Here is a 24,332-nt window from a genome sequence, read left to right on the forward strand (position 1 = left end):
AGTTGTAATATGACATGTTATGTTTTAACTGTAAGTAACGCACAAAGAAAAAACTTCAATAAATGTTTACACACAGTGTAAACACTGGCTTTAAATGTGCAGTGGATGAGGGAGGTTGAATTCACAGTTAAACTATGAATTCCTTGCTATAAATTACACAAAATATATTCTTGTTATAATTTACACAACACATACAAAAATATTTCTCTGAATGCATAGAGTAAGACTTTAAACTCACCTATCAACAACTGTATAGTCTTATCCCACTGACATGTGCAGGAGTCAGTTGACCCCAGAGGACTGTATAAAGGAGAAGAGAGACCACTATAGGGTCCATTTCTCGCTGGAGATGCCAGCCCCTTGCTAGCCTGTTTTTAAGCCCAGGAAATGCCCTGGAGCTACTCGTCTGCAGGCCACCTTCCAGCCAGGGGCCTCCACTGCTTCTGAGAATCTCGAATTGATCCGGATGGCTGGAAGAGTTTTAACCCCAATGGTTTAGACATGAATTAATACTGAATTTATTTATTCCAGGATTGAACTAGCCTTAATTGTATCAATACATGGTAACTTTTTTCAAAGGGAAAGTAGAAAATGTTAATATGTCTAGATAAATTACCTTCTGATTGATTGAAACACAAGGGAGGCTTCTTCTTTAAAGCACTTCAGAAAAAAAGGGGAATAAGTAACCTTTACTCTGTTGTGCAAACACTATACAAGGGGGAGTAACTCACCATCAGTCGTTGGTGGAATACAATTAAGTGACTGAACAGAGTGACTCCATGAAGTTGGCTTTGAACACACCTCAACCTCAGCTCGGCATTTAAGTAGCTGGATGAAGCCATTGTCTTAGCACAACACTCCCTTCCATTGACATCTTCTGCATGTTCTCTCTCAATCCTAGTGTCCCAATAAACTAACCCAGGTAGGAAGTTAAGTTTCTTTGGCAAGTGTAGTCATTATGGGGAAAAAGCTACTTAAGACAGTAGGGAGGCTCTTCAACAGCTGACTTCAAACCCCTGCTCTCCGGTTTGTCTAAATGAGTTCATTCTTATTTCTAAAGTTTAAACTGTTTGTTTCAACAAGAGAGGGGCTTTGCTTTTAACATTAATGACACTGAAGGAAAGGAAAAGAATCCTTGAATATATTCTTTAAAAAAATTCTTATGCCATATTCAAGAGATTTTTGAGGTGTTTGTTTCTTTTTCCAGAACAAAGCCTGGAAACCCACTTTGTCAAGTGGATTGATTTTGTTAAGTGGTGGTAGTGAGGGATCTTTAAGATCAAACAATCTGTTTAAAAAAGCAACAGATTTCAAAGATGTGTAAAAATCCTAATAATTTCAATATAACCTTTATCTTTGATCTAAAAACAAAGATACAAGGATATTTGTAACCACAGGACCAGGAACAGAATTTACCATCTGAAAATATGCCTCTTTGGTATAAAAATTACTTTGGGCTGATTATGTTTTTAAAAAACAGCAGACACAGACAAAGTTCTGAAAACCTAGTAGAAGTTACCCATTTGTAAAGGAAATTGACATTTATAAGAGAAATCTCCATTTGTAGGGGTGCCTTCCTCTGAGCCAGGATGGACAAGACGACTAAATATCTAGAAACTCTTATCAATAAAGAAGGCAATGACTTAAATCTACATAAAAACTTTACCCTTGTTTACTGTGCTGACCTCATCTCAACAACAGAACGTTAAGGCTATTTTTCACGGGCAGAGAGCCAGCCAGGACCATGCACAAAAGAAAAAGTTTTGATCTGCCAATGGAAACTCATCCTGGTTCTTCCCCTTACCAGTCTTTAAACATTGATCCTCTCTGATTCTTTAAATCTTACTCTATACCCTGGATCCTGAAGACAGAGTTGAGAGCCTTCCTTCTGTCTCTCTCTCTTTTTTTTGTTTTTTTTTTTGAGAGGAAGATCAGCCCTGAGCTAATATCCATGCCAATCCTCCACTTTTTGCTGAGGAAGACCGGCCTTAAGCTAACATCTATTGCCAAACCTCCTCCTTTTTTTCCCCCCTTTTTCTCCCCAAAGCCCCAGTAGATAGTTGTATGTCATGGTTGCACATCCTTCTAGTTGCTGTACGTGGGATGCCACCTCAGCATGGCTGGACAAGCGGTGCGTCGGTGCGCGCCGGGGATCCGAACCCGGGCGGCCAGCAGCAGAGCGTGCACACTTAACCACTAAGACCTGGGGCTGGCCCCCCTTCCTTCTGTCTCTTTACCAATCAATTGGATAATAAACTTCCTTCCCTCAAAGACCAGTGTCCAACAGTTTTGGCCCAACATGCACAGAACTCTTACTCAGTAACAATACTAACTACTTTAGCAAAGTTTCCCATAGTAACCTTTAAAATACCAACAGATTCTGTCTTAAAATTTGCTCTTCATTTGTAGCAGAAAATGAAAGTGGAGAACACAGACCGGAATTTTTGTGCTCTTCTCATACAGTGCAATTAAACACATAAACGACAGGAATCGCTTCAGAGTTTAAAATAAATAAATAAATAAATAAATAAAAGCCTCAGAGTCATCTAGTTATCACGATAGGGACTTAAGGAAGAGATGACTGTCTAGACAATGGTGGACTGGAGACAGAGAAGTCATGGTGTTTACAAGGAAAAACTGGGTGAGGGGAAGCTCTTTTGGTTTACAGCATATTTACAATTAGGTAACTGTATTCTTAAACACTTTAACCTGAGTAACATTTATAAATATGTTCTGTGAAACCTGACAGCAACAAGTCATACTAAAATTCCATTGTTCAGTAATTGAGATTTCTCCAGTTTTTTTTCTAGTCAGCTCACATTTCAGGAGAGTTAGGAGCACCTGTTACCACACAAAGTGCACGATCTGCTTGCCGCAAGACAAAAGCCAATCGTCAAGAGGCAAGATGGTGGAAAAGAAAGGGTAGTTTATTACAGCTTGCTAGAAAGGGGGAAGATGGATGACTAATGTCTCAAAGAACCATCATAAGGGGGCACAAAATTTTACAGCATTTATATAGGCTATTGGGTTATAGGGGAGGGGATTAGGAATGTTGACCATCTAGTGTTACAGACTCAGAGTGCCACATCAGATCTTTCAGTTTTCATTGATGATGGCTATCAGCATAGATTCTCTGTTTGGGGGTCATCACATTCCTAAGGAACTCAAGAGAACAAAGTTATCATCTCATTGCAGCTGGGAAGTACATGCACAAACAGGGGTCGTAAAATCTACAGAGCAGTTAGATCTCCTGAAGGGTGCATATCCAGCTGAGTTAGTTAGTCAGAGGTCATTCAAAATAGAGTTTTTCTTTTCAACAATATGGCTTCCCTCATGTCAACCTTGTGCTGAGCCAGTATCACATGTAACACCAAGAAAAGTACATCCCAGCCCTTCAGATGCACTGTCAACAGGAGAGACTGGAAACAGGCTCCACTCTCTCAGCTTCTGCTCAGACAACTCTCTTACATTTTGTAGGTAAAACACACTGGATATAGAACCACTGGCTTCTGCCTCTCCAGAACACTCCCAGCTGTTCACAGCTTCAAGCAACAAGTTTATTGTGCACCAAGAGACTTGGAAGTGTGGCACTGCTCCTTGGGGACCAGGGTCTTCCAATCTTGCAAGAACAATGTTAGTGTATGCTCTCTGGTGGGACCAGGGACCCTCCCAGGCATTCAAGTCATTTAGATCAGTGGTTTGTCCTTGGCGCAGAGGTGACACACACTGTCACAATACTCAGTGATAAAAGTCCCTACTGCATCAATAAGTCAGTTTTGAAGCTCTCTTGCTGTGGCAAGACCTTTCAGTCAGTGTGGATGCAGCATTTCAGAACAGAAAATTATTTTCACTTGTCATGACATCTGGTTCCTACTCTTGGAAATCTTGAAATTGAGCAACAATTTTGTCCTTTCTTTTTCGACTCCCTTCTTTTTTTTGTGAAGAAGATCCACCCTGAGCTAACATCTATGCCAATCCTCCTCTTTTTGCTGAGGAAGACCAGCCTTGAGCTAACGTCTATTGCCAATACTCCTTTTTTTCCCTTTTTCTCCCCAAAGCCCCAGTAGATAGTTGCATGTCATAGTTGCACATCCTTCTAGTTGCTGTATGTGCGATGCCGTCTCACCATGGCTGGACAAGTGGTGTGTCGGTGCGTGCCCGGATCCCAACCGAGGCCGCCAGTAGCGGAGTGCACACACTTAACCACTAAGCCACGGGGCCAGCCCCCTGTGCTTTCTTACCAGAGTACTGGATAACTTTCTGATCTTCTCCACTTGATCTAGATTAACACTCACCTCACAGCAACTCAACTCTGAGCAATTCTTGGTAGGTGAGCTACTGCCAGTCCAGATCAATTTTAATGAAATCATTTTCTTAAAGAGATGGGTTCTAAATCCTCAAGTACCAGTTCCTTCATGTTAAATGGTAATGCTCCCATGAATAAAAATGGATGGGATTCTGGCACTGGTCCTATACACACTCCATTTTGACACTCCAGAGACACTGGTGGCTTGGACAGAATAGAAGAGAACAGTGAGTGACTGTGACTCACTGATGGCTGAAAAACAGGACCTGGTTTTGTGATTTCTGGTTTTCTGAATATGGCAGAAGGGGCAGACACATCCCACTTCTGAACCAGTGCCAAAGAGGTGTGGTCTCATGGAAAGCCTCCTAGCAGGGAGGTTCCCCAGTGGGGAGCAATGGTGGTGAGCCATCCACAGGGGGTAATTCAGGAGGTGTACAGAGGCCCCCATTCTACAGCTGGGGTGAATCCACTGCTTTGGAGGTATTGATAAAAGGGAAGGCTGGTTTGGCCAAATAGTTGGGAACAAAGGGCTGTTCTGACTCACTCAGTTAGAGGAGGATTTTGTCATAATCATCATTATCTTCCACTCCAATAGTCTTCCTGAATTCTCTCCTAGATGTTAATTGGACTGGCATTTCTCCTTTTGTGGTAAGAATCTCTTTGTCAACTCCTGATTTTATCAAGTAAAAGACCACTTGGCCATGATGGTATTTACATGCTTAGTGAATATAGGTCCAGCTGTTAACTTCATTTTGGGAGTACACATTCACCCCGCTCTCCACTACTGTCTGCACCTCTTGAAGGTCCCCCAAAGTCGAGGCCACCCACCTCTCTCCTGCTACTCCCGGCCTGCAGATCCAAACCTCCTTCAGTCCTGCAAATCTTGACTCAAATTTTGTAGAGTCACATAGCCTGCCCTAATTTATAATGCATACTTCTCTAAGAACAGTTTGTGTCTTTGCTATCCTAGATAATTCTATTCTTCATCCTAAGTTTGAAAATTATTTTTTTTAAGAGAGAAAAAGTGCATAAGGTAATAAAATCAGTGCTATACGATGTGTTCTACCATAAGGAAAAGGACTGAACACCAAAAGACCATCTCTCATAAGGATAACTGAGCCTAGACATGACCTTCTCTATAGGACACATCATGAAAACTCAGTGCTGTCCCCAGAGGGTTTTTGGAAGCTGAAAATTGAGACGTCAGTAGAACCAATTATCATTTTATTGAACAAAATCACCAAAACAAAACTGTTCCTTGAATTATTGGAAAAGCTCACATTATCTCAGTAAAAATAACAACCATTTATTCCTACATATAAGGCTCTTAGAAAAGTGTATTACAGTCAATAAAATTTAGTTTCTCAAAATGATTCTAAGAATTAGTTACAATCTATAGCATTAATATTTATTTTAAGAGATGGTTAGTAACTTATTCAAGAGATGGTAAATAACTTATTCAAGGCTACACAGTTTATAAATGAAGAGACTAGATATGACTTCAGAAACTCTGAGAACCAAAAATCTACTTTTGGAAAGATTTTATTTATACATATCCCGCTTTTACTCTGTGATAAATATGAGGTGCCACTGCTAAAGCAACACACTCTCAAGGATTCCTATTTAGGGATAGATCCCTATGCTCCATCCCAGATTACATGGATAGGGCTGACAAGTTTCGTTATAATGTACAGAACAATTAAACAGCTGCTTTACATTGAGTGACACAGTTTTGCGAAAGGATCTAAGAATTAAGTACAGTTTTAAATCTCAAATTGTATTTTAGGAAAAAGAAACAAGAATTTAGTCATCATTACACATCTTGTAAAAGAAGAGAGAGGATAGGAACTCAAACACTCTGTACACAAAATCTTCACTCTGAGTACATACACGGCTTATGTTTTCCTTCTTTGACTTTCTGATGACCCTGGTGTGTCCTGGGCAGCAAACAAACATACACTCAAAAACTCCTTAGCTGTTTCTAGTGGGTGGGGGGTGATTATGGGCTGACCTAGATAATGTGGATATTGGCAGACAGGCTTTGCAATATCTCTTCAGATCAATGATAAAGGAAAATGTGGAGAAATGGGAGGGCAAACATGTTATGTCAATACTGCTCTGTCTTTAGGAGGGCGACAATGTCTTTCTTTGAGAATACAAAAAAGGGTAAATGGTAAATAAGCATCTCTCCTGACTTGAACCAGATGCACTGCACATCCCAAAGATGATTAAAAATTCTAAAGCAAACAAGGGTTACAGCAAGGAAAAGATGATGTGAATGGTGCAGATGAGCTCAGGTATAGAGATGAAAACCAGGAGAAGGGGCACCAAAAGAAGTGGGTGAGAGAAAAAGTAGGTTCAAGAGCTTGGTGGGCACAGAGTCATGGGAGCTGGACAGTTCCAAGGATTGATATATGGATAAGCAGTCTGAGAAAAGTGACATTTAGAGAACTTGTAGATGAGTGACCCATGGTTGGTGACGTTGAAAAATGAGACAGTGCCTCCTTCATAGTCTAGGAAAACCCCAACACGACGGGGAGGAACAGCCATGGAGAGAGTCAAGACCTTGGGATCAGAGGTGGAAGAGTCCTCAAAGGCCTTGTACTCAGACTCATTCTGTAACCCTATAACCCAGTAGCCATATTGAGGTCTGTATCTGGAGTATACATTTGAATGATTTAAATTTGGGTCAAAAGTAAATCCAGAACTCTTTGTTCTATTAAAGCACCTTTTGTTACTGCATACCCCCAGGATCCAAGCAATCTTCCCAGACACATCTACTTCCCAATAATATTTGCCTGAGGAGAAACATTGGCAGCCCAATACATCAAAAGCAGAAAAATCACATGGATATACATTCCTAAACGTAAAAGGGTGCAAAATTTTCACTTGTCTCTGATCCGCAGATATGACAATATTTGAAATAGCGTTGACTGGATTCAGCATCACATCCACTGTAGGAAAAATTACAGGGTCAGTAAGGGATACAGGATAGTTGGGTCTTGTGACATTGTGGGGAGGAATATTCAGAGTTGACTGGGAGGAACATGTGGTGATGGGTCAGAGATGAGTAGGACACTTAAGAACTGTTGTATGTATGCATGTTTGGGGAAGAACACATGAACCTAACGTCATGGGACCTAATAGTAACTACAGCTTCTGAAGAGGGATTAGAACATGGAGATTTGAAGACCCTATAACTTCTTCTTACCCCAGTAGCATTGGACCTCTGTCAGCTCTGAAATGACAAAAGTTGCAATGATGTTGTTAGAAGCAAAGGAGTAAACACGGATACCTATCTTCTCTCCAGACTGAGGACTGGAGGGGGGAGGGGAGCCCTGTGAGGCTATGAACTGGTGAATGAGAGGACAAAGCAGACACCTGGCTATTCCCCCTTAGATCTGATCATCTTCACACAGGATCTCTCTCTCTTTGTCAGGCCTACCTCTTCTCTTTTACTCTCACCTAGAAACAATGTCCACTCCCCCATTTTGCCCTGATACTACAAGAATCCCACACTCACACCCTTCCCCTGGCTCTCCTCACCTTTAAATACTTGCAGCATCCCGCTCAGATCTGGAACTCGGAATGCACTTTTCTGTTTCTTGGAAACCATTTTTGGCTTTTTCAAGGTCCAGGTCTCACTCCTAGAGAAGACAAAAATTGATCATCCCACACTACTGACCTTGTGTCTCTCCAAGTTCATGGAGATACACTTGAATCTTCTTCACTGAGGTGCTTGAAGAGGAGAAAAGGGAGAGCCCTGACACTGCAACTAGAAGAAATATGTTCATGTCTACCATGCCATTTACTCTCTGTGTGATCTTGGGAAGGTCTTCACCCCAAAGAAACTCCATGTTACTTCTTCTAAAATGGAAAAGTTAACCCCAGACACTCTACCTGCTAAAAATATAAAAATGATATAAAAATAGATGAAATAATGGTGTCTTTAAAAGGTATTTGATGCCTCTAAAAGAAGTATTTGATACATGGATAAGTCACTGCTTTGTCAGGGGTTTCACAAGGGGAGGCCAGAGATGTGAGGTCGCAGGCAGATGGTCAGTAGAGAGTCTCCAGAACATGGCTACTGAGTGGTTTAGGTTATCCAGTGTCGGGCTCCTGTGTTGAAAGTCTGAAGAGTCTCCAAAACCTGTTATCCCAGGACAGATGCCCAGAAATTAACATTTGAGGGCACATTCTTTGGGGAACTATTACAAACATTTAGAAAAGAAGAAGTTATGATGACCACATTAATAGTGGTCTGAATTTCATGTGTTTGGGAAGACCTTGGTACTGGCAGGTGGGTAGTCAGCTTTAGACACAGGAAAACCATTTTTCCTACTAGATGTTGAAGTGTATAAACAAGAATGGATTAATTATTGGCACCAGGACCAAAGCCACTATTCCCACAGACTTGAGCCTATTTTTTTTGGAAATCCAAAGAAAACCACCTTCAAAGACCCTGTTTTTTCCGTTTTCAGGAAGAAAAGTAAATATAAAGGAGCTGTTCTTGTGGCAAATTTGGGGGCCTGGAAGATAAAGTGGACAGGTTCCTCCCTGAGATAAGATACACATCTAAAAAATATGGAAACAAGAGCTGAGGCAGACTGAGGTTTGGCTAAAATGAGTGAAGTCATGGAGTTCTGATACGGCAACCCCTCATTTCTAATGCCTCTGTTGGCCTTAATTCTGTGACCTCCCACCACCCAAATTCCCTACCATTGACAACTTTCATCTGTGATCATCAATTTGGAACAATATCATACCCAAATTTCCCAGCTCTGTGATTTTTTTTAAATTTTGATTGATCTCACAATAATACTCATGGCTACAATTCTGTCTTCACACAAAAATAGACCATACCTGGTCTCACACACATACCTTCTTATGAGGTTAATCACATCCTAGGAGAAGAGAGAAAACATGTGTCAAGGATAGAATTGCAAGATTTACGAAATACAAATGGCTACTGAAATTTTAATTTTGGATAAATAAGAAATACGTTTTAGTATAAGCATGACCTCTACAATACACAAGATATCCTTCTACTAAAAAATGATGTGTCATTTATCTGAAATTCAAATTTAAGTACACATCCCATATTTTTCCTGGAAACCCTTGAAGGAGTGAGAAGTTCTCCTACCTTACAAAGTTTTAAGCAACTTCCCCCTCACACCACTAGCACCCTTTGACTTGATTTGAATAAATCGATGGTCAGAATATGGGGGAAAAAATGTAGAGATAAGACACAGACCACCCATCCTTGAGGACTCAAGTGAGGATGTTAGGAAGATTCTTCAATTATGTGGAGATGGGATATATTTAAAAGGAAGAGAAGTGGCCTACTACTGTTTCAACTACATTTATGAGAAGACTTCACTAATTCATTATGCTTTTATTTATTCTAGAGACAAATACAGGTGAAATCTACTATTTGCCAGACATCATTCCGGGCTCTGGGGAATCAAAGACGAATAATTCATAATAGTGCTCAGGAAGTATACGTTCTTTTGCTGCAGGTACAAGCAAACAAGCACTTCTAAGTAGATGTTTCTCTGGCCTCCCTTTACTCACTCTACATATGTCCTGCACACTACCTATGGGTGAGCTCATCAATTTTTAAGTATGAAAGAAGCCACAGGAACCAGCACCTAAGAAGGTCTAAAATGTAACATATTATTTCCCAACTATTTACAGGCCAGTTGTCTAGAAGGTTACTAATATCCCCTGGGTCACTGTCTTAGTAACTATAGTATCTCACTCTGAATTCCAACATTGAATCAAGCAGTCTAATCCATATCCCCAACTTCTTTTAGCCATCTTCTCTTCCCAATCTTAACCATTATATGCTTTATTTTTTTGAACAGAAATCTGTCAATATATTTGGTTTTCCCATCTCCAGCCTAACCCCTTTTACACCAAAGACTTGCCTACCACTTGACTCTACATGCTCAGAAAAAGTTTTATTTTCTGTAATAGGCTATTTTGCTGTTATTGTATATGACAAAAACCCAACTAAAACTGACTTAAATTTAAAAGGAAAAAGAAGAAATACAGGGGGCAGGTATGACTTCAGTCACAGCTATGCTTTTAAGTGAAAATATTGTCATCAGAGTCTGTTCTTTCCTCTCAGAACTTTATTTTCTACCTGCTATGTTGAATTTCTTTTCAGACTCTATATGGCATCAATTTGAATGTCTTGGTTTAAATGATAACCCTGATATATTACCTCGCAGAAAAAAGAATTTCTCTTTCTAGTCATGACAGTAAAATTCTAAGGTATACAAATCATTGACCTGAATTGGGTCAATGATTAAATCATTAAAATAATTACTGCATCATTGGTAAACATATAGGAATCAGATATGCTGATTTACCTAGAATTGAGAGACATATACATTCCTGATACTATTGATTTTATCAACCTTAACCAATTACATGGACCGAGGGTTGAGATGGTTTTCCAAAGGGTAATCCAAGACGTTGTTAACAAAAAAACCAGATATTTGAATTGGGCTTGGACAGACAAAGTCCCATGCAGTCCATCCCTTACTTCCTCACTCTATTTACCAAACTATTTTTTTTAAATGGTTAAATATATTACAAAGTTTACAGTGACCTTAAAAATGTATGACTTACATCATATATAATTTATAACTTAAAATCAATTAAAGATCTAAAACTATAAAATTGTTAGTAGGAAACATAGGGTAAATTCTTCATGATATTGGATTTGGTAATAATTTCTTGGATACAAAACAAAAAAGGACAGGCGATAAAAGAAAACTAGATAAATTGGACCTCATCAAATGTAAAAACGTGTGTTCATCAAAGGACTCTCTGAAGAGAGTGAAGAGACAATGCACAGAAAGGGAGAAAATATTTGCAAATCATATATCTGATAAGGTATTAATATACAGACTATACAAAGAACTCCTACAACTCAACAACAAAAAACAAACAACCCAATTCAAAGAATGGGGAAAGGATTTGAACAGATATTGCACCAAAAAGATATATAAATGTCCAATAAACATACGAAAAGATGCTCAGCATTCTTGGGTAATGCTGGGAATGTAGGGAAATGTAAATCAAAACAACAATGAGTACCACTTTACACTCTTTAGGATGGCAAAAAAACTCATGAAAAGTAATGTGTTTCTGAGGATATGCAGAAACTGGCACCCTTGTACATTGCCGCTATAAATGTAAAATGATGTGGCCACTATAGAAAATGGTTTGGTGGCTCCTCAAAAAGCTAAACAGTTACCATTATGATCCATAAATTCCACACCAAGGTACATACCAAAAGGAATTGAAAGCAGGGACTCAAACAGATGATTTTATGCCAATGTTCATTGCAGCATTATTCACAACAGCCTAAAGGTAGAAACAGCCCGTGTCCGTCAACAGATGAATAGATAAGTAAAATGTAGTGTATACACAAAATGAAATATTATTCAGCCATAAAAAGGAATGAAGTTCTGATACATGCTACAGCATAGATGAAGCTTAAAAACATTATGTTAAATGAAATAGGCCAGACACAAAAGGAGCAGTATTGTGTGATTTCACTTATAGATGTACCTTAGAATAGGCAAATTCATATAGGCAGAAAGTGGATTCGAGGTTATTCAGAACTGGGGTCAGGGAAAATGGAGAATTATTGCTTAATTGTTACAGAGTTCTTGTTTGCGTTGACGAAAGAATTTTAGAAATAAGTGGTGGTGAGTCTTGCACAACACTGTAAATGTAATTAATGTTTCTGAACTGTACACTTTAAAATGGTTAAAGTGACAAATTTTATGTTATATGTTTTATCTCAATTGTTTTAAATTTAATAATGCAATATACCAAACACCATTGAATTTTATTCTTTAAATGAATGAATTGTATGATATGTGAATTATGTCTCAATAAAGCTGCTAAAAGAAATGGATGTGAGCCCTTTTCTAGGGTAGAAGATCTAAACTGTCATCTACTACTCAAATCTACTTTTAAGCCCAGCATTTCTGTCATTTTCATCCTTATCAGTCTAAGGTAGATCTCACGGTTTAGCAAGAAATGTATATATGATAAAATGATCCATTCTAAACCTTGTCAAAATATAGTCCAGATACAGAGAAACTGTCATCTGAACTGCTGGTTGGCAAAGCTGTGGAGGGTAAAGACCACAAGCCTTTCACACATTATAACAATTTGAAGAAGAATAGCCCAAACTCAGAAAGTTTCTTGATTGGCCCACACAGCTACCCCAGATCTATTCTTATCAGCAGTGGTGCGTGGTCCCAACCAAGAGGAAAATCGTAGAGAATTTCCGATATGTATGGACATACAGATTGCATATTCAAGTCTGTATATTGCCTCAGGAACGGAACAATCACAAGCATCATTTCCCACGATTGTGATTGACTTTCCCAACTACTTCCTTAAAATGATATGTGATTTTGCTTTTTTTATGGTCAATTGTATGACCTAGTAACAAAAACTAGAGATCTCTTCTAGTCCTACAGATTTATATCTAAGAGTTTAGTTTATTTGTTAGCATGTGGACATTATCCTTGAGTTAATTCAAAACAGGTTATCAGCTCCTTTCCCTAATCTGCATTCCAATGAATAGACATTAATAGTGATATTCTTGTGCCCTATCTCAGGTGGGAAATTTACACCTGACCTATGACTGCTGTCTCAGTCTCTGGCTCTTCATTAGTCCCAGTCATAAATCATGCTTTGCTTTCATCCTCTCTGACTTTGCCGCCAATAACTTTACCCGAGAATAGAAAAGCTGGACTTTGTTGCAAAAAGAATGAGCCTCTCTTAGCAACTTGAACTGAAATTCCTCAGTCCTATAGGTCATTACTAAAGGCTAAACAAAACAGCCACATACAAAGTCAACAGTCCCACTATATAAGAAGTGACTGTGTAAGAATCGCCTCACTTCCATCTTCCGTTTGTAACCCAACAAATACAGAGAATTATTTACATATTACTCAGCATTCTGTTTATTTCAAAGGACTAAATACAAAATCAAACAGGCTTGATTAGAAAAAGATGGAAGTAGATTGTGCCAAAACACATAAATGAAATATGCAATAATCTATCTGGCTCCAGAAATAACCGGTCTGATGAACTCAAAGGATCACAGATTTTTGCTGTTTCTGAGCTTATACTTTTTCTGAGTTAGTGTCATTCCCAGGTTTCACTTGTCATCCCTAGACAACTGAGTGTTACTTCTGGTTATCTAGGTTAGAATGGGAAAAACATCATATACATAAACATAAAATAGAGAATGATGAAAAGAATAAGAAAACAAGAATTTATTAGATCAGATAAGAAGCAACTGAAAAAGAAAAGAAAAAAATGAAGGAAACAAAAGAAATTAAAATGTCCAGATTGGAAAATAAGTAAAACTGGATTTATTTACAGATGACATGACCCAGTATGTAGAAAATCTCAAGGAACACACACACACGCTACTAAAACTAGCAAAACAGTTTAGCAATATTGTGAGATACAAGATCCATATAAAAATCTATTGTATTTTCGATTACTAGTAGTGAAAAATGCAATAAGAAATTAAGACATTTACTTAGAATCCAAAAGAGTCAACTCAAAAATTGAAGAAAATAAGTAAATGACTTTTGTGCTGAAAACTACAAAATACTGCTGATAAAGTTTAAAGAAAACCTAAATAAATGGAGAGATTTATTTGTTAAAATGACAATACTCCTCAAATTGTTCTTTAAATTCCATATAATGCCTATCAAAATCCCAGAAGGCTTTTTAATAAAATTTAACAAGATTTCTCATAATTTTCATGGACAATTCAAAGGACCCAGGGCAGAGTTTGTCAACTTTAGCACTACTGGCATTCCGGCCCAGGTAATTCTTTGTCATGGGTCTACCCTGAGCATTGTAGGAGAATTAGCAGCATTTCTGGCCTCTACCCACTAGATGGCAGTAGCACTCTCCAAATGTTCCCTGGGGCAGAGGCGGTTACAATTGTCCCCATAGAGAAGAACTAACTTGGAAGAGTTACTTTGAAATATAATCGTTTCAAATTTTTTTCAAACAATTTTGGAAAAGAAGAACAAAGTTGGAAGACTAATGCTACCCAACTTCAAAATTTTCTATGAAGCCACAGTAATCAAAAGATCAGAGCATTAGTGCAAAAATATAGATCCATATCACAGATTGACAATCCAGAAATAAATCCCCATATTTAGAGCAAACTGATATTTAACAATGGTGCCAAAATAATTCAGTGGAGGAATGGAGAGTCTTTCCAACAAATGTTGAACTTAATTTGTTTATAGTTTAACAATTCAATAAATTGACTAAAAATCCTTAAATTGTACACTTAACAGGGGTGGATTTTATGATATGTAAATTATACCTCAAGAAATATTGTTTTTTTGTAAGGCAGGGGTAAAGATCCAGCAGATGAAAATTGATTACCGCAGTATTGGAACAAAAGTTAAGTAAAGAAATTCTTGTTCAGCTAACAAAGGAGAATGGCAAGAAGTGAAACAGAGAAAATTTGAAATTTCCTGAATTTCCTGACGTACTTCATAGCTCAAGATCACAGTCACACTGCCAACACCACAGAAAAAAAGTTTAACATTCATACTAGGTACAATTCCTCCATCAAGTCTCTGTAGGTTTGCCCCCACATCCTTCCCCAGCCAACAAAAACACACAAACATACATGCACACACACACACACTCATACACAGAAGCACACACACATAATCATACATGCACATTCCTCACTCAGATATGACAGAGTCTAGTCTTACATTTGTCACTCCTCAACAACAACAACAACAAAAATCAAACATAAACAAAGATTCCCGTAGTTTGCTAGTAACTAAGCTTAGCGAGGAGAGGCCTTACAAATGCTAGCTAATGGGAGCTTATAAAGAATCTTCTCCCCAAATTCTTACACACCCTTTTATAAATCAAAAACAATGGGAATTTCCCTTACCATTTGTACATTGAATTATTCCCATGATCCTTGAAATGAATGACAGAGAAGGGGCACTGAGGGGCCAAAGGAACATTTTAATGTCACCAGGAGGAAGAAAGCACAGGGACCCAGAAGAGAAGAAATGTTAAGCCTCTGTGTTTTCCACTGAATCTCACATGTAGGAGCTCCATTCTAAATCTTACCCTCAGTGTATCTATTGATGATCCCCACATCTGACGCTCGAGATCTGAGATAAGCTCTCTCATGTACTGACTCTGCTGGACCAGCTGGTCTTTTGCCGCTACCAAGTTCTCCAGCACATTCACCTCGTCTTCCTCCAGCTTTTGTAGCTCCTTCTGTTCCAGACTGTCCAGGATGCATCTCATTTCATTAAACCCTTTCAGAATCCTCTGTCTCTCAGTCTGCATATGGTTCTTTAGGAATGAACAGAGAAAGAGGCTGTCATTCTGTCTGGATGAGGGCCTAATTTGTGTGGGCCTGGGAGCCAAGATAAGAACCATTTTCTTCTGGGAGTTCTCAAAGGGATAGGACATGAAATCAGTGAGCAATTCCTGGGAAAGCACTTTTCCTGCTATTCTCACTTGAGCTCCTCCCAAAGCAATATATTCAAGTTTACTCTATCAAGGCCCACCCTGAGACACAATGTGGTACCTGGAGGAGGCTTGGATTGCAGACGCCTGTCCTGGATAATCATGCTACACTGTGTATTAAACCCCTCCACTCTTATTTCCTAAACACAGAACCCGGGGCCTATCTCAATGTGTTTTCTGGAAGTATCAGAGCCTCAAACTTGATGATGGAAAGGGGATAAGGGATTCATAAGTCGTTTTTTTCGTTGCTTCCCTCTATGCTTTTGCCTCCAACATGGATTCCCTTATGATATGTCTGCTCTCTAGCCACCAACATACAACAAGGAAGGAATGAATTGAGGACTAATCAAATGTCCTTCAGACTCCTTAATTCTGAGGTAATGAAGAGAAAGGAGCCTGCTTGTGATGGGATGAAGGTGCTGCCCAGTTTCCTGTCTCAGAACTCCCTCGGGAAAAATCTTTTCCTGCCTTCCAAGTAGCTCTCTCTTCTCTGATGTCAGCTTCCAGCTCCGCAGCTTCCTGCTGCTCCTTCCTCAGCTTCTTCAGAGCTTCCTGGAGCTTCTCCTGTGAGAAAGGAACCATCAGAATCAAGCTATGAGCTTTCTCAGCCTCTGGGTAAATGAGGAAGAAATCAGGCTTATCTCAGAAGAGACGGAAGTTTACAGAAAGGAAACTGGCAAGTAGAATCTAGGATATAGACAAAAACCTGGGAGTGGGGGGGATGTATTCTTTAACCCTGGGAGATGCAAGTTATGATCCCTTCATGAAGAATAGCCTGCATGTCTCTTTCCCTAGAAGAAGAACTGATCCTGGAACAAGGAAAGTCCTTTTCTCTCTTTGACACTTTCCCACATCCAACCAACCATGTTCCCAAAAAACCCTTCTGCTCAGAGGAAAGTCAGAACTTATCTTGGGAAGCAATTCTCCGCTCATCCAGCTTCTCTTTGCTAAGAGTTTGTAGTCTTGGCTTATTCTGAAGCAAATGAACAAATGCACAGAAATGTCCTTCAAGCCTCAGAGCTGAGCAAAGGGTATGGAAAGATTGCAGGGCTCAGTTCTATGATGACAAGGGTAATAAAGTAGGATAAAAAAGCAAAAATTTCACTTTAGATACCATTTCTGCCCTATCTTCCTCCACTCTGGTGCCTACCTGGATTTTCATGACCACCTCCTCCATGCAGAATATTTGGTGACCCTGGTGCTCCCGAGACAGCACACAAAGCCTGCAAATGGCCTGCTCCTCGTCCTTACAGAACATATGAAGTTTTTCTCCATGGTGTTCACAGAATTCTTTCTTCTGCTGCTTGCGTGGGTTCGTGTTGATCTCCCTGACTCTCTCCACTATGGTGGCCAGGTGCCGATTAGGCTGGAGGGTCCCAGGCTGGTATCTGCTCTGGCACACAGGACAGCTGCATTCCCCTCCTGGGTGGATCACTGACTCCTTGTTCTTTGCAGTGATGCAGGCTTTGCAGAAGCTGTGGCCACAGCCTAGACTCAGGGGTTCTGTCAGGAGCTCCAGGCAGATGGGGCAGGTCACTTCCTTCTGTAGATTTACCTGTGCTTGTAAATCCATTGCAATGTTCCCCTCGCTTCTTCCTGTCCTGAGTCCTGAGGCTCTTCTTGCTCACAGTCTCCTGCAGGGCTGGGAATGTTGAAGGGGGCAGGATAAGACAGGCAGGAATAGAAAGGATATTGATTGTACAGAGATTTAGAACGGGACAAACATTAATATTCAACAAAGAAAGGAAAAGAGAGAGACAAGAGAAATAGGTCAGTGACAGAATGAAGAGGGCTTTTTGTCATAATTTCAAACACTTTACTTTTAGTTTATGTTGCATGACAAATTTTACCCCATTAGGGCAATGATTGCTAGTTTCTCTTCTACTGGAGAGAAGGACAAATTGAGGTCCTTCCTACCAAGAACCTTGTATAACACATCATTTGTCCCCCTTTTCTTCCTCAGCCCAAAACTCATGCTCCATGTTAGATACACTGAACCCTGGGCCTTTGCACTTGCTCTTCTCTCGGCAGGGAATGATCCTACCCCTGATATTTGCGTGACTCACTTTTTAAAAACAGTTTTATTGAGTTACATTTACATCAAGTGCATTTGTTTGAAGAGTATAGTACAAAAATTTCTAGTCAATTTATGGAACTGTATAACTATCATCACAATCCCATTTTAGAGCAATTCCATCACTTGAAAACAAACCGAATGCCATTGGCAATCACTCCCTGCTGAGTGAGCCTCAGGCAACCACTAATCTCCTTTGTGTTTATATAGATTTGCATTTTCACATCAATTCATAAAACAGAGTCATAATCCATTGACTTTTGAGTCTGAGTTCCTTCACTCGGCATACTGCTATTGAGGCGCATCTATCCTGCCTTTCTTTCCCAGGCCAAAAACACATCCTCAACGTTGAAAGCACAAAACCCACTTCTGACTCAGAGTGCGTGCACTTGCTTGTCTCTCTGCGTGGAAGGATTCTCCCTCTGATGTCAGCATGACTGGCTATTACATTTCGCTGAGTCTCCTCTTACACATTATCTTGACAGAAGGACCTGCTCTAACTTACCAAAGCAAAACTACTGATACTATCACTTGCTGTACATTTGCCATGTCTCTAATTTTTACTTTAGTATATCTAACATCTTTCTTTAAATGCCTACTTCTTCCTCCTAAGAAGTAATCCATGCATGGATCAGGCATGGCTTTGTTCACTGTGTATCCTCAGTACCTGGAACAGTGCTTCACACACAGGAACACAGTGTTGGATGAACATGTAAAGCTAGAAACTTCTCATCTCTCCATAGATGATTAGACCTTTCTCATCAGCTTCTCATTTTTTCTTTCCATCAATTAGCAGTTCTCCAATGGCTGAGAAATGTTTGCATTCTAACATACCTGTCCCACACAAAGCCTTCCCCTGCCCTCAAACTCATTCCCCAGAGACACCTACGGAACTGCAAAAAACGTAACAGGGAGGTAATTTTCTCACTAACAATTTTATAACAGTTACAACTTAGAAATCACTTTGCCCTGTTTATTCCTTATATAAAAATCCTTGACAAATGAGAATACTCCCTTTCTTCAGATGTGTAAATAGAATCAAGTGACTTACAGATCATTCTATTTACAGAGATAATTCCATTATAACAGGTAGAGTTGAGGTGAACATATCATCCTTGGGATCCTCCTTCAGAGTTCTTTCCACTACTGCACAGATTTTAATGAAGACAAAGAGAGGTAAAGTTTGCAAATAGTAGATTGATACCCAGTGCTATGGGGGTGTAGAAATGCAGAGATCAAGGCCAGCTAGGTGGTTCTGGGGATTTTGGTATTTGTAGATGTTGGACTTTTATCTTGGCCTGGACATAAGGCAAGGGTGTTGATAGGCACATAAAGGTGTATGTGTTTAGGGGGGAAAGAACAGGTTCATATACTCATAAGATCATACATTTGACAGAGACCTGGGAAACAAATTCTAATGAGTCATCTGTTAGTCTTGGGATCAAAGGGATCCTGTTTCAAACACACTGAGTGCTACTACAGGTTGAATTGTGTTCTCCAAAAAGATGCTGAAGTCCTAACCCCATATATGTGTGAATGTAACTTTATTTGGAAATCATATCTTTTCAGATGATCAAGTTAAAATGAAGTCATTAGGGTGGGCCTAAATTCAACCTGACTGTGTACTTATAAAGATGGAAAATTTGGACACAGACAGACATGCACACATGGAAAATCCATGTAAAGACAAAGGCAGAAATCAGGGTGATGCATCTACAAATCAAGGAATGCCAAAGATTTCCAGCTAACTATCAGAAGCTAGCAGAGAGACGTGGAACAGATCCTTCCCACACAACCTTCAGAAAGAACCAACCCTGCCAACACCTGTGATCTTGTATTTCTAGCCTCCAGAATCGTGAGAAAATAAATTTTATTTAACTCGTCCATTTGTGGTACATTTTTTATGGCATCCCTAGAAAATAACACCAGTACTTATTTTTCCTTTATTCATTCATTCCTTATTCTATCATTGAAGAAGCAATATACCATTGAAATTCTCCCCACCTAAGACAGACAGACAAACAGACAGATACATACAGAGATAAGATATATGCTCCCCTCTGGAGATGGAGCAATGTAGGAGTTTTTACAGTAAGGTAAGGACCAACTAGGTCCTGAGTTTCCTTATCTCACTATATCCTGATGGTCTGCACAGAGGCTTTCTGTATCTGTACAGTTTAGACAAGAAAAAGGAAAGTATCTCCACAATAAGGAGAATAAGTCCTATGAGGGGTTGAGCCAACATTCTTGAAACTTCCCCTGTTCCCTGGATCAGGAATTGCCAATGGGAAAGTGGACTTGTCCTTGGCATCCAGAGACTTGAGGAAACTCAGAAACAGTGCAACTCCTCTCCATCCCTCTACGCTCAGAGCTCCCTCTTCAACCACCTCTTAGAGATCAGGGTTTAACTTGCCCCACATTAATTACCCTCTCCCCAAACACTCTAGCTCCCAGGTCAACTAGTTTCAAAGAAATCATTTGATAACAGAGGCCATCTTCATAAAGCTACCCCTGGTCTCATCCCTTTTTCTCACTGTCAGTTCATCAGAATATACTCTATCTCTCACTTCAAATTACAGAGTCTTTCACCCAGATTCCAAGAATGGTTTCCCCACTGGTCTCCCTGATACTGCCATTGGTCTCACAAAGTCTCTTTTCATCACTGTTCACACTAACAGCTAGAATGATTTTTAAAAGTATACATCAATCTTGTCACTACTCTGCTCAATCGCACGTCATTTAGCTTGAGTCCATCTTTTTCGTGGTCTAGTTAGGGGCACATAACACATCCCCTGCTATGGCCTCATCCCTCTCTGCCCACCTCCTACTCTTGTGGAACCCACACCGGCTGTTTTTATGCTCCTTAATCACTCTGGACAAAAATCCATCTTAAATTCATCATTTCCTTGAATATGCTGCTCAAAATCACCTGTCCATGCTAAGACTTAACCTGAAATCTATTTAAAATTTCAAAGCTCTTTTCCAGGGCACATAGATTCTGTCTCCATTACAGCCCTTTTGGTATATTATTGTTATTTCTTTGTTGTACATTTGTACCATAGTGAGTTTCATCTTTTAACACACTACATGACACTTTTAACCCTTGTTTTCTTTCTCCTGACTCAGAATATAATATTTTGTAGGTACTTCATATTTATTTTATGTTCAGTAGATGTTAACACAATTTTTTTCACTATAGCTGTATGCTTTTGTTCTTGTGAATTTAAGCAGAAATATTAAAAATTAAAAAAAAAATTCATTTCCTCCTGTTTATTGAGCCCTGTACTAGAACTGAGTAGACAATTAACATATACCATCTGTGAACCTTGTCCAAGTGTAAGGCACAGACTCACGACCTCTGAAAAGTGCAAGGAAATAAGGCACACTTGAAAACATATGTAACACAGAAATCAAGGAACAAAGTATTCACAGGTGAGATTAAGATGGGGTTCTTTGGAGAAATAACCAACTCCTTGTCTTTGTGCAAGGGAAAATTGAGTAAGGAGTTGAGGTAATAAGCAATGGAAAGGTGTGTCTAAGATGATGAGGAACAAGTTCTAAAGCAAGACCTCTCACCAGAAGGTCATGAGGCACTACTGAAGTAAGAGTAAACCCTTGCACTCAGCAGAGAACAAATTCCCTGTGCCTGGAACTCCAGAGATAAGTGACCACAGAGGAGCTGCAGAGATAGGTAGCATCTGATAAGGCAGCCTCTCTCATTAGGCCAACCCAAGGGCTGGTAATTCATCAGGATGTTTGTGGATAGCTTCCTAGAAGCTACTAGGAACAGAGGAAAAGGATAATCTTCAATAAGGTCTTATCCCTGACGGAGCTCCTAAGATCTCTTCCCTCTATCATGAGTCCATATAAGGGCTCTTATGTCTGCTGGCTCTCACCAGGAGCTTGGGCTTTTATGAAGAGGGAAAACAGGGCTCCATCCTCACAGCCTTTTCTGGAGAAAGGAGGAAGGAGTTCTCTGCCTCTGAAATAAAAGAGTATTCTGGCTCATCTTGTCAAGGTAGAAAGTCAAAACTACAGAATAGGAAGAAGGTGAAGGTAACAGTCTGGAGAAATAATGGTCCCTCCAAGAAACAAATGACATTCTTTGCCTTTTTAACCCTTCCTATTTTAAAGGTCACTCCTCCCCCAGACTCAATGCTCTCTTTCTCTGCCACTTTAGCAGAAAACCTGTAAGCTGGCTCTTTTTGTTAATTCAGAGCAGCTTTAGAACCAATAAACTCACCCAAACACATTCATTCTATTCTCAAAGACTGCTGCCCTTTGCCCTCACAAGGTACCTTACACACCTTCAGGAGAAGTGGAGGAGTCTTGACTCCGTGGAGATCAGGTGCAGGTGTGGTCAAGATTCATTCACGAAGCCAGACAGATGCTTGTTCTAGAAGAGGAGTTTCCCCACAGGAGCTGGGTGAGAAACGAAAGTTAAGTTCTTAGAAGTAGAAATGAAACAAAGGAAACAGAACAGAAACTTAAAAACAATGGGAGGACACCAGAAGAGAGTCATGTTTCAGCATGTTCTAGGGCCTGCACCGATGAGTCACCCAATCTCTATATTCTTATTCCTCTCCCAGTTTACTCCAGCAAAATCTTTGATAAGAATATGAATTACAATGATACATTCTATGTCTTGCCCGAATACTCAGAATTTCAATTCAATCCTATAATTATTAGTTAAGTTTATCCAATAGTCAGATCTTAAGCAAGTCACTAGGGATAAAATATAATTCAAAAAGGCTCGGCACCTCACCTCTTGTATTGCAGAGTGTGATGGAAAAAGCAATCAGTTACAAAGCCTGTAAATTTGAGCTGGCACAGTGAGTATTAGTGGCTGTCATTGTGAATAGTAAAAATAAAATTTTTGAAATATCTTCAATGTGAGCCTATTTAGAAAATATTTTCACAACGTTATTGAATCTTAGAAGTCCAGCAGTTAATTACCAGTTTCTGCTCCTTATCCAGGCAGGCCAGAAGAGGAAGGATTCCCAAGACTAATCATGGTAAAACTGTGTCATTTCCATGTTACTCAGCAACTAGGAGGAGGGTGAGAATATGGAGGTTAGTAGATGGTGCTGTTCCAGTATCATCTTTCACTGAGTAACACTCACACCTCCAAAATTTGCTGATTTTTCCCTGCTTCCTTTGGAAAACATTTGGTCCTCTCTATACCATCAACCAAAAGCAGAACATTTTATATTTCCTACACATACTTTCGTGCCACATTATCTATTGTGTTGTTGTTCTGACTACATGTTCCTGATGTTGCAGTTACAAGATGATGGAAGCTCCATAACATGGATCCCTGACGGACGGGACTGAAGAGCACATCATTCTTCACATATTAACTGATGTGAGACAGGTAGGGCACTGAGAAGTTGATGTTTTTACAATTAAAGCACAGATATTTTGGTATTGTTTGTAATCTACAGAAAAGTAAGAAAATCTTGGCTTATAAACTCTTCCTGAATCACTTATATCTGTGAAGTAGTAACCGAAAATTATATAGACATAAATGCTGAGCCATATTGACAGTTTCAGTTTCTCGGCTATGAATAAAATTTGTTCTAATGATAAATAAACTCATGATGCCTTTCAAGTGCAGTGAAAGTCCTCCACATTTTGTATAAATTGCATTTTTCCTTTATCATCTTTGTTATCACATAATACTGTCATTGAGTATCCCTCCTATTCCGGCCCTGTGCCCAACAACAGTAAGTTGTCTGAAGGCGGAAAGGGACCTTTTCTATATTGTTCCTTCATGTCTCAGATCTACTACAAAGTGTTGTATATAGGGAGTGATATCTAAATAGAAAGGCATGCAGTAGTATAGCTATAGATATCATTTTAATTACATTGAACAAATTGATGATAATCACAGTTATATTCGATTGTTTTTGTGGCAGTCAACGTAATTGCTGTGATTCATAATGAAATTCTCGTATTTGTATTAACACATATGAACTCCCCTGACAAATTTTAATGAACAATTTTCCATTTCTTGTGTTTTGTTCCTAGGATTGACCCAGATACTTACCTCAATGCTGGATGTTTCCTCTATCTATACCACCACACTCTAACCGCATTACTTCCTGTACCCTGTGGTTTTTTCAGACTGTAAAAAGTAAAAAATTGTGGGCTCAAAATGGAAGATCTTTCATGAGACTCCTCTCCAGCAAGAGATGTAGGGACTGGAGGGAAACACAGAGCGCTAAGGAGAATTTATTATTCCCTGGGCCTTCAGAACCTAACAAGCTAGAATGTGGACCATAACAATGTGGCTACCTTTGTAAATAGACTTTGGGTGGGAAAAGGAGCATGGTTCCTTCTGGTTTCCTTTTAGCCCATGTTTTCTTGTAC

The 24,332-nt window shown here is 39.5% G+C and overlaps 1 protein-coding gene and 1 pseudogene across 1 annotated transcript; both read right to left on the reverse strand.

Moving 5' to 3' along the window:
- Nucleotides 1-3,762: 3,762 nt before the first annotated feature.
- On the reverse strand, nt 3,763-5,405 carry LOC101403708 (ankyrin repeat domain-containing protein 40 pseudogene; annotated as a pseudogene).
- Nucleotides 5,406-5,513: 108 nt separating this feature from the next.
- Nucleotides 5,514-22,392, reverse strand: LOC101405283 (E3 ubiquitin-protein ligase TRIM22). The gene is made up of 8 exons (XM_087433327.1): nt 22,268-22,392; nt 17,037-17,528; nt 16,355-16,450; nt 15,479-15,709; nt 9,188-9,210; nt 7,853-7,953; nt 7,518-7,544; nt 5,514-7,260 (listed from the first exon to the last, which is right to left on the reverse strand). Exons 2-8 carry the CDS (start codon nt 17,457-17,459, stop codon nt 6,665-6,667), a joined length of 1,497 nt encoding a protein of 498 aa, XP_087289453.1. The 5' UTR covers nt 17,460-17,528; nt 22,268-22,392; the 3' UTR covers nt 5,514-6,664.
- Nucleotides 22,393-24,332: the final 1,940 nt, after the last annotated feature.

This window comes from Ceratotherium simum, chromosome 7 (assembly GCF_057802395.1).
Source record: "Ceratotherium simum simum isolate JZ-2026a chromosome 7, ASM5780239v1, whole genome shotgun sequence".
Taxonomy (NCBI): Eukaryota; Metazoa; Chordata; class Mammalia; order Perissodactyla; family Rhinocerotidae; genus Ceratotherium; species Ceratotherium simum.

Excerpts from the sequence above, each read along its gene's own strand:
- LOC101405283 (XM_087433327.1), bottom strand. The coding sequence starts at position 17,459 with ATGGATTTACAAGCACAGGTAAATCTACAGAAGGAAGTGACCTGCCCC. Across the intron at positions 7,545-7,852 it reads GATGCTGCAAGTATTTAAAG|AGCTGACAGAGGTCCAATGC; the intron begins GTGAGGAGAGCC and ends TTGTCATTTCAG. Across the intron at positions 7,261-7,517 it reads AGAGGTCCAATGCTACTGGG|TGGATGTGATGCTGAATCCA; the intron begins GTAAGAAGAAGT and ends TTTTTCCTACAG.